The sequence below is a fragment of the Oryzias melastigma genome, linkage group LG18 (assembly GCF_002922805.2).
Source record: "Oryzias melastigma strain HK-1 linkage group LG18, ASM292280v2, whole genome shotgun sequence".
Classification (NCBI taxonomy): domain Eukaryota; kingdom Metazoa; phylum Chordata; class Actinopteri; order Beloniformes; family Adrianichthyidae; genus Oryzias; species Oryzias melastigma.
In genome coordinates this window covers 12,309,591-12,325,017 of record NC_050529.1, presented here as the reverse complement: position 1 = coordinate 12,325,017, position 15,427 = coordinate 12,309,591, and the positions used below count along the sequence as shown (strand labels likewise).

General features: G+C 36.9%; 1 protein-coding gene across 3 annotated transcripts in view; it reads left to right on the top strand.

The window, feature by feature from the left end:
• Positions 1-15,427, top strand: part of LOC112156404 (pyruvate carboxylase, mitochondrial) — a 299,032-nt gene that overhangs the window by 125,759 nt on the left and 157,846 nt on the right. For all 3 annotated transcript variants that reach the window (XM_024288666.2, XM_024288667.2, XM_024288668.2), the window contains exon 12: positions 13,219-13,401. In XM_024288666.2, coding sequence (XP_024144434.1) covers positions 13,219-13,401 — 183 coding nt within the window. The remainder of the gene's footprint in view (positions 1-13,218; positions 13,402-15,427) is intronic.

Sequence of the window (15,427 nt, the reverse complement as noted above, 5' to 3'; positions counted from 1 at the left end):
TTTTTTTTAGAGCCAAAGCTCTGTTTAATCATCAGATTCTGAAATGTTTCTTTTACTCTCTTTTTAAATGTGAATATTATAATTAGCAGGGACTTTGTGTTGTGGGTGAAATGACATATCAGTACATACTCGAGTTGACACTTTCCTCCTGAACCGTATGGATCTGGAACAGGTGCATATAGATTTTTTTTCTTGTGATGAGGCTTTGTTTGGATCCTTCCACCCAGATCTCTACATTCTGTTAGCCGTGGCATCGTCTCCCTTAGCGTCAGCATGTCAGCTTATGCATCGTCTTCAGGTGTTCTACCTCCAAAGACTCCCCCTGTAGTTTGTTTGTGTTGCCCTCAGACATCTGAATTTACAGGTCAAAAAAGGTTCAAGATCACTTTACTTTCCAAAATCATTTTTTGCAAACAAAAACGGAAATATTGATTTCACAGCATTTCATCATTACGGTTAAACACATTAAAAACCAGAACACACAGACGGTTGTTAATCACACACACTACACGCTCCTTTTATCGAGTCTCATTGATTGTTTGGGGGGAAAATGGACAAACGAGAAGACGGGAAACTGTATCACTCTTCTTCATTTGCTCTTTCAGAAAGGACGGAGCAAATGAAGGAGAGGAGTAATGTGATCAGAAGATTGGTGATGGAGCTCTGAGGCGGTGGGGGAGTGGAAATGAGACAAATGAGAGATAATTGATAGAAACTTCAGAGTGAAAAAAGCCTGAAACTGGAAGAGATCTCCGATGCTCATTCAGGTCATTATAGTCCTCGAGTGAACACACTCTTGAAGCTAATATAGCCGAGCCTTTTGATGAAACAAGCAGAAGAGAGGAGTGAGAAATGAGGTGCAATGAGGACTTGTGTGAAAAGTCTATTAGCCTGCTGTAAATCTATAGTTTAACTGTGTCAGCTGTACAGAGATTACCACCCATGATATTGAATTGCAGCGCTTGCATTCAGAAGTGTTAAGATAACGCCCCAAAAAGTTGCTAGATTTGTCACTGCATTGAACAAGTCGCTGTGAGGGCCCGGAAAAAGGCTAAATATAGCGACAGTGTTTTGGCTAGCTGTTTTGTGTTCAGCTGTTTATTTTTAGCTGTAGGTCCATCGTTGCATCTGAAATGAAACTTTATTTAAATTGCCAACAAACACAATTTACAGAGCTGACAAGTGTTAAATACAAGTCAACCAAAAAAATTGAAAGTTGGTGTAAAATTGAAAAAAAAGTGTAGCTGTCACGTTAAAACTGATGGATTTAATTATAAAGAGGATTCTCTGCAGTTGTAGATTTACAATGAAATTAATTTAATGATTACAGCAGTCTGTCATTAACTGCAATAGTTGCCTTAAAGATTGCTTCTAAATACGCAAAGTAGTGAGCTTTATTCATTTATTTATTTTACAATTCTTATAGATGTTTTAAGTCTGTAACACCCCCCACAATTTCTACACTTTTTTCCCCGGATTAACACTAACATTTTCATGCTTTTCACTCATGATTACCCTTCATGTTCATGCAGGCCGTGTGATACACGTTCAAGAACGCGTTTCTAGTATTCGAAGTTCACTCTGGACTCTTGCTTCCAGATACAAGCGCACGTCCACCATCTAAAAATATCTGTTTATTCAATTTGTTCATGTTTTAAATGTGTTAAAAGTATCGGCAAATACACAAAATTGAATGACTCAGAATCGGATCAGGACCAAAAAACCTGATTGGGACATTCCTAGATTAATCACAGATCAAAAAAGCCTCATGTTCTTATACAAGTGTTAAAAGCTAAATTGCAAGTCAGCAGGTAAGAATGATCAAAATATTTAAAATGTGTTTAACAAATGTCTACAGTATGTAAAAACTTTCATTTGACATTTTTAAATACCTAATTCATTTAATCATGCTTGGCTCATATTTTTTCCCAATGTATTTTTATTTCTGCTCTACTCTGACTTTTTATGATCCGGGAGGAAAAAAATGAAGCTCAAGGGAGACGCAGTGAGTAGGAGGAAGAGAGAGGACAAGATGGGGGGTAGTTTTGTGAGATGGGGAGAAAAAAAATGGCCTGTATACAGACAGGAAATGAAGGTGAAATTGAAAATATAGGATGAAAATTGAAAAAGGGACAGGGCTGTTCCAGCTCTTCATTATGGATTCAGGTACTTGTTTTGCACCTGTGAATAGACGGGCACACTTCGAATAAGCATATGTCACACCGAGCATCAGGGAATTGTTCCTTATACCTGAATGAAAACCAAATCACAGCTTCTGTCCATCTCATATTTGCTTTGTCTGTGCTTTGACTACACCACAAAAGATGTGTGTTAATGAGAAACATGGGTGGAGTCAGCACTGGGTGAATTTCAGGCCTTGAATGGTGATGCCTGTTTTTGGTTTCAGCAGTGAAGTCCCTCTTTGCACAGGAATTCATAAAGTTTTAGCCATTTTATTTCCTCTTTAGCTAGTTGTTTGTTTATGAAAAACTGGTCTCATTGGTGAATTGAAATGAGTAAAGTGCCTGTGTGTCTGCAGTGAAGTTTAAAGAGGTCCTTGCATCGATCCACCACACACGTCAGTTCTCCAATCAATGCTATTGGTGTTTAAGGCAGCACATTAAGTCTCCCTTTGCCAAAAGTCGATGGTATCACTTCAAGGATCTCTCCAGCTCTAGAATAATCCAGTAGTAAACGGTAGACCTGGAAAACAGGAAGCTCTTGGCTTGATGAGCTAAGTGTGTAGTATAACCTGACGCACATTCAATTCCAATATATCTGAGTCTTTTACTCGTTTTCTTTTTATCAAATATATCGTCACCTGCATCCATTTATCCAGACTAATGATTAGATTCCATGTCCAATAGGTGTTTAAATGGAGAGCACCATCTAGGAGGAATTTAATGTGTGGGTGTCTTCAGTCAGAAATTCATCCTGATAGCCAAACAATAGGCTCCTCTGGCACAGGCTGGCCTTTGTGACGTGCCGAGTAATTCTAATTACCAGAGCAGAACTGACAGTACAGACTGCTACTTTACTTTCATGTTTTGTGGCCATGTGTCCCATTATAAAAGGCAGGCATCAAGGTTTTCCTTTTCAAAGGCACTTTTAGTTAGTATTTCACCTGCTTTCAAAGAGTCTGTTTCGTTGATCTGCATTTTATGTTAACATGTTGGCACAAAAGGTGAGTATTTGAAGACATTAGCTTGCCTGTTTCTATTTAGTCTGCTTTCTGTTGAAAACAGACATGCGGTACTCTTGTTCCCAGGTTGCACCAGAACTCGTATTTTCATGTTAGTTGAGACACTTTAATCATTTTGACCATCTGATATAATAAATCAGGATAAATACCATCAAATGCGTTAATTTTGTATGTGTGGTTGGTGCTAAATAACAGAACTCTTAGTTTTTTTTTTTTTTTTTTTGATGGATAACTCTTAGTGAAAAGTGTCCATACCTGCACCAATGGGAGCTGTTTTTCATGCTTAGGTTGTCACTCTGCAGTTCAGAGGTCAACAACTCAAGCCTTGATGCCACTTGTGGGTCTTATACCCTCCATCTGGTTAAAGAAAATTAAAAAAAAGTTTTAGATTTTATGAAGTAACTGTAAAGTAAAATATCCTCTGCATAATCCTTTCCTGATCAAAGTACCCATTATGCTACAAGAATCCATCCAACAGTTTGTCTTCGTATTTTGAAACAGATTAAAAGATTATTTAACACTTGAGTCGCACCAACTTGTAATTTTTAACAAATTCACTGATTCTAAGTGCACTTCAAGCTGCGTTCACACTGGCCTCAGCAATGTGCATTCAAATGACCACTTTCAATGAAAAGTCTTAGTAAATGCGGATAAATGCATGTTTCCGCGTTCGCGTATCGCTATGCAAGTTATCTCCGTTTTCAGGCTCTACATACAAAACGAATGGCCACAGAATGTGTGATGAAATTTAAAAAGGTTGAATTTTGATAGTCCCTTCTCATTCACAGTGCCAGAAGAAATTAATAGTTGCAGTTTGTGCCCGGACATAAATAAATTACACCAAGTCTTTTGTATATCAAAATAGAGCTTTGAAAGAAAAACCCTGGAGTGAGATTCATGAGATTTGCACCACTTCAGCACAACAAGCCTCTTCCAACTGTAGGTACATGCGATAGTATCAGGTTGCGACAATCCAATGTGAACACCATCAAGAACCTGTAACTCACGCTCAGTGTCGATGTAGCATCATGGCTTGTTATGCGGTAAGGGTCACTTACCGTGTAAGTAGCCCTCCTTTAGTTATGGGTAGATTTACAAATGTCTGGGTGAAATGCACCACAATTATAAAATCATATATTTTTTTTTTTAATCACTGCAAACATTAAACGATCTACTACTACTTTTGCTGCATTGAGGGCTCCCCAGGGCTCCTTTGAAAAAGAGGTTTTTATTCTCAGCAGGACTGGAATGGTTAAATAAAGGTAAATAATAATAATTGCAATTATCCTGTGACATGTCTTTTATTTTGAAAGGAAGCCATGTGAATCTCAGTCCAAACTTATAAACATTTTTTTTATTTTAATTATACCAAAAAGCAATAGTTCATTAATATTTATCATAATAGTAACGATGACATAAAAACAAATCAGTGTCTTATTTTTCTAAAGGGTGAAGTGACACTTTGTGGCTCCTACTGGGTTGTAGTCGGAGAGAAATCGACCCGAATGGCTCTTTAAGTGTTGAAGGTTGCAGACCCCTGCTCCAGATAACCTCCTACAAATTAACTTTGGAGTTAATGCTACTGAAAAGATAAAATTCCCTCTGAGGTTCACTCAGAACAAGGTGAGGCCTCCATTTTTCTCTTAAAATGGAGCAGTTCTTTAAGCCTCTTTCTGTTTTTGTCCCCATTTTAAATTGATGGAGCTAAAGTCTGTTTCTCATTGTGCCGTGATGCAGTGTTTTTCTCCTGCCTTTCTGAACAAAAGCAGCACAAAGAAAAGCATAGTTTTATTTAGTAGTATTGTTTTTTTTAAGCCTGTTCTGAGGTTTGGATTTTGCCAACGTAAAAAAAAAAATAATTACCTGCAAACAAACTTGATGCTTTTTCTTCCTGTTGTGCTTGTCTCACCCCTCTTTCATCACTTCTCCTCTAACCGCTTTTCCTGCCTGCATTCATTCACACAGTTAGACTTCAGCCATTAGCATGGCATTCATATTCTCTTCTCCCTGAACTGTTTGTTTTTTCCCTTTATTACTCCTCCCTGGTCTGTCTCTCTGCATCAATTGGTGCTCTGTCAGATGGAGCTCAAATATTGCAGTCACTTGTGCCTATGCACAGACGGTGCCTTTCCTCTCCATACCTTAGCTTCAAGCACATGTTTATGTTCTGTAATAACGCTGTATAAAAGCTGAGACTTATGAGGAGGGAAAATGAAATTAGACAGCAGAAGGAGGTGGCTGCTGGGTGCAAGTCAACAAGAGGAGGGAAATATTTGATACTTGGAGTGGATTACAGCTAAATTATGTCATAAAATGGTTAAAAAATATGACAAATGATGGTTAAAACTAAATTATCACAAATAAGCCTCTGTCAATATGAAGTAAAACCCTCTGGAAGTTGAATGATTTTTGCTTTTCGACCCGAGTCTAAATATGTTAAATAGTAGAGGAATTATTGGTGGACATGAATTTAAAGTATTCTGCATAATTCTGTTAAGTAAAAGCTCATGACACTATGACTTAATTGACTCCAGTGATACTTTTCTAAATCTGAAAGAGACATTACAATAATACAGCGGAGTAAATGACTGAGAAAATGAAAGAATTACTGTATCAGGACCTGAGCACCTTGCCGTTTCAGAGGCGATGTGAAATGCTTTTATGGTACAGTCGAACAGCCCAGAAAAAGAAAAGTCAAGATGTTTGAGTGGTTAAGGTCAAGTTCAGACGTCACTGCAAACAAAAGTGCAGTGGTGGGACCTTGAGAGAACTGCACACGCTGCAAACAGAAATGAAATGTTTCAAGCTGACCAAGCTCGGCCTATAACTCAATCAATCACAGGTTGCACGTTTAGCTTCAGTTTTTTCTTAAATTAACATGGAAATGCTGCTCAGTTTCTGCTTGGTTAATTTTTTTTAGGGACAAGTCAATTTTAAGGACAAGTTTTTTTAGATGTACTTAAAGTTTAAGCCAGAATTGTAAATGCAAAAAGCCCCTCTATTTTTTTCTGTTCCAGCTGAAATGCTAAAATACTGATTTGCTTTAGTGTTCCAAAAGAATTTGAGTTAAAGTATTAAAAACAGTGCTAAGAGGGATATAGAAAAAAAAACAAAAGTGATGCTTCTAAAAATACGTTTAAAACTTGAATCATTTTAAAGCAAAAGCAATTCATGATTTTTTACATTTCTAAATTTGTCTAATAAATATTTATTCTCTAAAGATCAATATATGGGTTTGTTTTACATCAACAATAATAGGATCGTGATGAGGATCATAATGAGGTACATTTTAAGTCATTAATTCATTAATTTCGTCATTGTTCCCTGTGGGTAAAATAATTGTTGCAGTGTGAAGTCTGTTATTAAACTCATTGAATAAACTCGGTACATATTCCTGCTTTGGGCAGCAGTGATTTATGTTTGTGATTTTCCCTGTCATGAAACTCTGCATCAATAAGCATCTTTAATAATGATATTATAAAAAATGTGCAGACCAAAGAAACAGGGTCTATTTCTTTTAATTTGCTGCACAGCAGTAGACCCGATATATGTATAATTTTCCTTTTTCCTCTTTCTAGGGGGTTGGACCAAGGAAAAAAATCACACTGCATGAAGAATAGACTTTAAATTTGACCAGTTCCTAAATCTATTATACATTTGTTCTACCCTATTTATAATTGAATAAATGGTGGAAAAACAGTATAAATAAAAAATAGGTTTGTTAAATATTGGGTTTCAGAAAAGACTTGAGCACATCACTGCTTTGAAAATATAAGAAGTAGACATGAAGGAACGTATATAATATACACATTTATACACTATAAAAATGAAAGCCTTATCAAACTTTACAGTGAAATTATTCTGTGGTATCATTCTCGTATATTTCCAGTAAGTTTTAAAACTTCCTATAGATACAATATTTTTTTAAAACATCAGCTACTTTAAATGTTGAAAAATGTCATATCTATAGGCATCCAGTGGTCCCTTTCCATGTCACGGTATACCTTTTGCGGTTTGTTTTGCAAATTTTCTTGTGCGATTTGTTCAATATGGCAACTTAGCGCGAGGATTTCCCACCGCAATAAACGAGGGATGGGTTTTTTTTGTTTCTTTTTTTAGTTGTCTGGGCATGTGGAAGGTTGTTGAGAAGAGCAGATGGTTTAAGTTGAACCTTTTAGGGAGTTCAGGTGTGTCTTCAGTAGATGCTGATTACCTGGATAGAATCAGCCAGTTTCTGATAGAAACACACACCTGATCCAGGTGAGCAACTATTACTGAAGCAGGGTTAGCTGTAAAGCAGGCAGGGTGGTAGCCCTCCAGGAACAGGGTTGGTGACCCCAACTCTACGGGTTCACCGAGCTATTTAGCCACCCGTACAGGTTTGCCCGCAAACAGCCTTTTTTTCTAGTCGCAATGGAAATTGTGACTAAACTTATAATACACAACCATGTTCTTGAGGCAGGAAGCAGTGTCTGCACCAAAGCTAAGAGATTAAAGCTCTGCTGTATATACTGTTCTGGCAATAAAAAGAGCTTCATTGAAGCAAAAGTGTGACATTGCATTACTTCAAAGTTGTTTTAGAGTTTATATGTCCAACAGTTCCTTTCAAAGCATTTACTATCAGAGGCTGTAAAGAGGCCAACATTAGAACTCTTCCTTTGGCATAGTTGCTGCAGGATTATCGTTTCTATTTTTTTTATTTTTCCATCACCAGGTGGCCCAACTATTTGCCAAATGTCTCATGGACCAACAAGCTTTTATTCATCAACACCAGTCAGTTAGCCTCCATGAGAACTAAATACCAAGTGAGTCAAAGAGTGGCGTCAGTTTCAGAGTAAATACTGTTCTGGGTTAGACTCTCCCCTGGCACTGAAGCTGTTTGATCGGAATTAATGGCAAGCAAACAGCCTGGGCGACTGTCAGTCACTTTAACACAGCAGTCAGCACTAACCGCTGCGTTACTTTCGTGTATATGCTGGCCTGCAGTGCTGAGGGACAGCTCTGCTCTACAGCCTGTTCACGCAGAGAGAAGTCCAAACGAATAGGGAGAATAAACAAACAGGGCAGGTTTTCTCAGAGGTATTTGCACAGATGAGCTTGCAGCTGCCCCCAAAACCACAGAGGAAACACCTGCCCTGGAGCCACGTTACCATGTTTTTACATGTACAAAAATATTTGATTCTGGACTAATGAATGCATTTCATGTTTTTCATGTTCTTATTGTTTTTCTTTTTTCAAATCACAAACATTCCATTTTTTTATTGACTGTTGGCCGTTGGGTGTGATGATGTCACCCATGGGTTGTAACGGGGATATTTAGAACCTGCTCTATTGTTACATTGTTGAAAGACTTCCTGTTAAAAAATTTTCATTAACTTCCAATGGAAGATATTTTGCTGATTCAAATTAAGAAAACGTTATTAGTCCCAGAATGCAATTCATTTGCAGCATTTCCAGTGTAGTTTCACGCGCACAATCACATTTGATGTGTCAGACTATCATAGTTGAAAATGAGTACTCATTGGCTCAAGTACAACAATACACAGCAATGTCACATAAGCCATAACCTCAGAAAACACTTGTAATTGCTGAGGGCACAAAAGACTGCAAAAAACGACTGGTTTTCCGTGATTTATAAACTGTAAAGTTCATGAATACCAAAAGTACAAGCAGTAATGTCGTGAACGACCTGAACGATTTGATACCAATGTTTCTGAAAGAGTTTTTATGTGCCAAAAAATGTCCAAAAAGGTGCAAGAGAATCACATAAAAAGTTGTTTAGTGATACATGAACACAAGAGTTTTGAACACGGAAGGCCGAAATGCGCATTCACATGTGTTTACATAGATTTTTCTTCTGAAGTGGTCGCTTGTACATGTTTTTCCAAGGCCGGTGTGAACGTAGCACTAAAACTAAACTGGCTTTTGTTTTCAGTCCAGCTTTAAACAGGAAGTTACCGTTTCCCTGCTTTTGAGCTGGAATTGAGGGTTCATTACACCTATATGTATCAGTACCATATTAGTCTTTCCGGCAGAGTCTTCAAATGTATGGATTCTTCATTCTTCACACCAAACACTCTAAAAATGTACATTTTTTCTATATTCAAAGGAGCTTGAAGAGTTTTCCACTTAGGTGGCTGAAAGTCATGTGACTTTAGATCAACTGCATTCGCTTTTGATGTGCTAATGAGCAGCCCTGATCCTTTAAAGTGGAAAAAGGACATTCCTGCAAAATTGGTGCTTTGCACCTTTTAAAAGCTGCATATTTCCCAGCTGTGGTGAAAGTATGCATGGAAAGCAATATTTAAGCCCTTTTCCTGTGCTTCTGCATCTCAAAGATGCAGCTTTGTGCAGAGTCGTCTTTTACTTGGTCTCTAGCCAGGGAAAAAAAAAGATTTTTTTTTCTAAACCAAAATATGTATTGCCGTCCACTAAGTAAAGTTCAGTAAAATGATTGGATTTATTAAACTTTGTATTCCCCTTTTTTTTAGCAGCCTCCTTCCATTTTCAAGTCTTTTTACAGCATCATTTAGATTTCATTAGTTGCTAAATTGCAGTAGAAGCCTTTGGTGCGTATGTATCACAAGTTGGTCATTGGAGCAGTTATGATAGAATATTAAAAATAAAAGCAAATGATCTTAATTTTATGGCATTTCAGCTACATTGTATAACAGCACATCATCATAGAGGCACAACATTGTTATAACAAATTACGCTCCTTTCTGCTTCCAAGCCTCCAGGCGCTCCATATGCCGTGGTGTTGGACACTCCTCACTCCCCTCTTCACATTTCTTCTCCTCCTTCTCTCCTCTTTTGCCAAGTGCTTTGGAACAGTGAAAATTATGTTTCTTAACATTTTCATGCTTGTCTTCCTCTTCTGTTATTTTGAACTCTGGCAGCACTTGTATAACAACTTCTGTTTAATTTGAGAGCTGCGATGCCTGCGTTCCTCCCTTTACCCACTTTATCTAGTAAAAAGCTATTAACACACTCTAGACTCAGACATGACAGAAAAACCTGCATGCCAATGAATTATAGCTGGTTTATAACACTATAATGAGGTAAAATAGTATGTTTACAAAGATAAAACGCCTAATCTAAATAAAATGTACATTTGAGAAAGTGCACATTTTCCTTAAATCTTAAACTGTTTTTTTCTTGAAAAAGCAGAAATGTTTAGAATTTTGTAGACTATGAAAGTCCAGACCTTTCAAAATAAAACGGTTAACTGCAACTGCAACTTTGTCTTTTTTTGTTTTTTTCATTTGAAAAAAGCGCCTCAACCAACTTAGTAGCCTAATTACCAATTAATACATTGTTTATTATGCTTATTTTTTGATCTCTTGTTATGCCGCCTTGCATTTCCACAGGAATGTGCTAGAACAGTTGTGGGAAAGCTTTTTGTCTTGTGGGCCACAAAGGGTTCTAAAATTTGTCAGAATGGCTGAACCAGATGAGCTGCATTGCGGTTTTTGGTGATCCTCTTCATAAGAGAAAGAAATAACATAGAATCTGGACAAAAACATGTTTTCATTTATACTTAAATTGATTTGTATATTTCAAAAATGTGATTTCTTTTGCTCATTTTCATGCCAATTGCACCAATGGGTTGATGCCAATCTGGGAAAAATGCTAATTTAGGCAAATACTGGATTCATGTGGTGTTGGGATGATAGGAAAATGACTGTTCGACTAAAAACACACATGAACAACTTAAAAAAAAAAAAAATCTTCCAACATCCCATGAATGCAGAACAACTTTCTGCATCTACGCAAACTTATAGTGCACCATCTATGGTTAGACACCAGGATTACTGGAAAAAATGAAACAAAAAAGATTACAAATGGAAGTTATTCCAGTTTGGCGGGCTAGATTTAATAGCTTAATGGGTCACGTATGGCCCCCGGGCCGCAGTTTGCCCACCCCTGGGCTAGAAACTTGCTTTTTTCCATATCGGACGCTTTAGATTTTATTTTAACTGTCATGGGGGACTTTAAACATGGTGTTCACATTGGGAAATCAAGGAGGGGCCTCATTTAAAAAAAAAAAAGAAATTCTGTTGTTCACTTACATATGTTCTCCACCTACATTTGGAAAAGGCTTGGTGGAAAATGTCAAAGCGGTAAAATCTTGAGAATCTTGCTCCAGCCTTTCACAGTTCTTTTCCGAAATTTGAAATACTTGGTGTCGTATAATTCTGGGTTACACAAACGGCCATTATCTGTTTTTCCTTCTTAATTAAGGATCAAACGTTTGGGATTTCTGTGAATTAATTAAAAATGGAACGTCATGCATACGTCAGCACCAAATCCAAGTTTTTAATTGATCACAGAGCTGAAAACTGTCATTAAAAACTTCAGCTTGCAACACGTGAATGCGAGACAATTACATTGACTTTTGATTGTGACTGCTTGAACTCACGTTACGCAAGTGCATGTTAACATAGCTTTACACTTACTATCATTTATATCAATTTTTTGCGACGTTTATCATCCTTTATTTACCATTTATTTGTTAAAAAATGTTATTTTTGTCCATAAATCATCTTTTCTCAATGGTATCAGTAAGTGGATTCTCACTTATTGCAGGGAGAGTCATAAACATTTAAAAATAATTTTCCAGGACATTACGAGCTCTGAAAACACCATTAAGGAAATCCCCAAAACTACTCATGTCATCAGTGGATTTCTATGCTTGTGATTTAACCCATTAGGACCTGAGGGCATTTTTTTTATAAGTTCTGTCATGACTTAAAGGTTTTCCAGCAGAAAGAAAGCTGTTCTCTGAAGCTTTTTGTTACTTTGAAAAATGATAGTTAAAAAAACAACTTAAATTTAGAGCTTTTTTTAGTTGGCGTTGCGAATTTTGTCCAAGTTGATTTAGAGAGTTAAACTCTGTATTCATTGCATCAGTTCCTAGTTTAAAAAATACAAATAAGTTAAAAAAAAACATCTTTTCTGGCCATAAATCGGTTGGAAATTACTGGACTTGATTTAAGTTGTGATCTTGAGTCACAGCGGCAACTTCGTTTGCCATTTAACACGTTTTCTCTTGGCTTTGTACAGATGTGGCCTCACATCGGTTCTAAAAAAACATGGATTTGCATCACAGCACTTCAAGTTTTGAGTAATTGGATACTGCATGTTTTTGATTGAAGAAAATCTGTTTAGAAAAAGGTTTGAAGACTTTTCAAGTACACCACATTGGGTGTGAAAGGTTTTGTGAAAGTAGATCCTAATGTTTTCCTGCTTCATTTATTGTATTTAATATTTGTTTGCTAAACATGACAAGAAAATAAAATATAATTTTATTCTTAGGATGCCTGTCATGCTCTGCTGTGATATTATTTAGTACTTTTTTTTACTCTGACTCATTTGAAACCGTTTGTGCTTTTCTATTGTGGTTTCTGCTTGCTTGGGTTTACATGGCCAACAGTAATCTGGTTTCCACACCTTTACTATCTTACAGGAATGTCATTCATTTAGCAACTTTATTGTTTTTAATGCTAAATTCAGCGTCAGCATCTTATTTTACAAATGTTCACAGGATCCTTCTATGTACGTTCTGTAAATGAAATGGTTTAAGTGGATTTTAATCCTTATTAAAGGAAGTAAATCCAAGTTTGTCACATCTTTTTATGAGTTTTTATTTTCCTGATAAAGATTATCTTTTAAAATAAAGATCTGATTCAATCTTGTTCTTTTTTTTTCCTTTTGCGCTCCCTCCTAGCAGTAAACAATGGTTTTGTGAAACAAACACAAATAGCATTCATTGAGATTACAGGTCTTTGCACTGTGAGAATATTAAACTCTAATGAAAACACTAAATCTTTGAGACTGTTTACAGGATACACTGAAGGGCTCATATTTTTTACTCTGCTCTGGTTTTACTCTCACCGTATTTATATTCATGCAACAAATTGTTGTAAAGGAGCCAATGTGGTTTAATTTTATCGTTTGTATTGCCTTTAAGTAAAAGGTCTCGCTTGTCTAAAAGCAAACTGTTTCTCCTCCAGGTCTTCCGGAGTGGTGAGGGTATGGGCATCCGCCTGGACAGCGCCTCAGCCTTCCAGGGTGCCATTATTTCGCCGCACTACGACTCTCTGTTGGTGAAAGTCATCGCCAGTGGGAAGGACCTGAACACGGCTGCCTCTAAGATGAGCCGCGCCCTGGCTGAGTTCAGAGTGCGAGGGGTCAAGGTAGGAGAATGGACCTCGTGTGTGCCGGCAGCACAGCTTTGTCCAAGATCTTGATTTTTTTTCATAGAACTGCTGTTGGAATCATAACCACTTTACGACTTCTTCCTTTGCTGCCTATCTCAGAGTTGTGGCATTAGGCAGCAGATTGCTGTTTATCCTTTTAAAATTGGGCTTTTGACACTTTCAGAGGTGACGCAATCTCTTGAAAGTGTTTTTAATTTAAAAATGTGGCGGAAATTTGAAGTTTGGAATCAGAGCAAGCTGACAAAAAGTGCTTTCTAGAGTGTTGTTCTGTCACTGGATGGTCATCTCTGGTTCTTACCGGTTCCTTTTGGGTAAACCAAACATTTCCGACATCAAAGGTTGAAAAACTTGAGAAGAAACCATTAAAATAAATGTAATTTGAAAAATTAGATTAAAAACATTTTTTTACAAGTCTAGATGTATTTATGAATGAGTTTGATAAAGCCACTCAAATACACACAAAAAATGTTATTTACCAGGCACAGAAGACAACATACAGAAAGTGAACCACCAATGTTTGTGTAAAAATAAAACTGCTACTTTACAGAAGCTACAGCTGGAATCTGTTTATTGAAACCACAAGGTTTGTTTTTTTCATGCTGCAGATGGACCTTGAATGTCTGCAAAGATTCAGTCTCATAAACTGAAGCCTTTTTACTTCAAGGTGTTGGTTGTAAAGCTGAGATGTCTGTTGTGAAAATGCTTATAAGAAATGCGTAAATTATTATAGTTTTCTTGGAAAGACATTCACTCATTGATATGAATTAGTGTCATTTTATGGTTAGTTTTTCTGAAAGTTTTTTATTTTTTTGTTTTGTTTTTTATAAAGCATTGAAGTTTTTCGGGAGAAAATGAGTACATAAACAAAGCAGAACTTCAGAATCTTGTCAAAGAGGATCTTATGAATGTCAGTAAACCTTTGTTTTTTCTGCTCACCCTTAACTTCACACAGTAATTCATAAATCTATCTATATGACTCTTTGAGTGTATTGCATGTAGGGATGTACTGATCCAATCACGCTAATTGAAATCTAGCCCGATCCCTTATGTCTCGTTTCCTCTGAGCGATAGAGGCAGACCGCTATGGTATTTTGAGCATTTCCATTATAAAATAGACCCATTAGGCCAGACTGATTTGTGCTATTTTTGTTCTGCCGTTGGTTGTAGGTCCATAGAAAAATGGAACGAAAGTCAGAGCGGAGCTACTGTTACTGCTACCATCACATTTTTACAAGCGTCCGTCCAGCTCTTTTCTTGACTCAAGATCCAAGACGAAAGTTTTGTCCTCTTTTTGCCTGTATTCTTCTTCACCTCCTGCAAACTTCTAGCAAAGAATATTAAATTATATGTATTCAGGACTACCCGTTATTCACAGGGCTTATGGACTGGAGATGCACTAAATCTGCTAAAATGGAGAACCGATGTAGGATTTACCATTAGCTACGTCGTCAATCTACACCCCGCACGCGCCTTGATGGTCCAATGCTAAATGGAAACTGTCTCTTAAATTGGCCGGACCATTCTAGACTAGCCAGGACAAAGCATTAGTTTCAGACTTAATCGCAATCCGATGTTGTATTCTCAGTCAAGTATTGTATATTATATATATTGTATATTTATTTTACTATTATTTTGATCAGTGCTGGAAAAACTCAAGCTTATTATTATAAATATATGACCTAGTAGAAGTTTGTATATCATGAATGGATCACAACATTTTACCAACATAAAGCGAGGCAGAATACGACGCAGGTTTGAGCAGGATGTGGACCAAAAATGAGAGAAATGTTCACACATTCGGACTCCTGGGCCTAATAACTCTTTTAAAATAAACATTTAAAACTGACAAAGTGTCTACTTTGTTCTGCCTCAGTGCAAACAAACCACAAACTTTAAAGACAATTAAAAATATATAGGTAATTTTGTTTTTTTTTTTAATTTGAAAATTAAATGGCGAGATGACAACTATACTGTTGCCAAGGGGCTGTTTACAAAGTGCAAG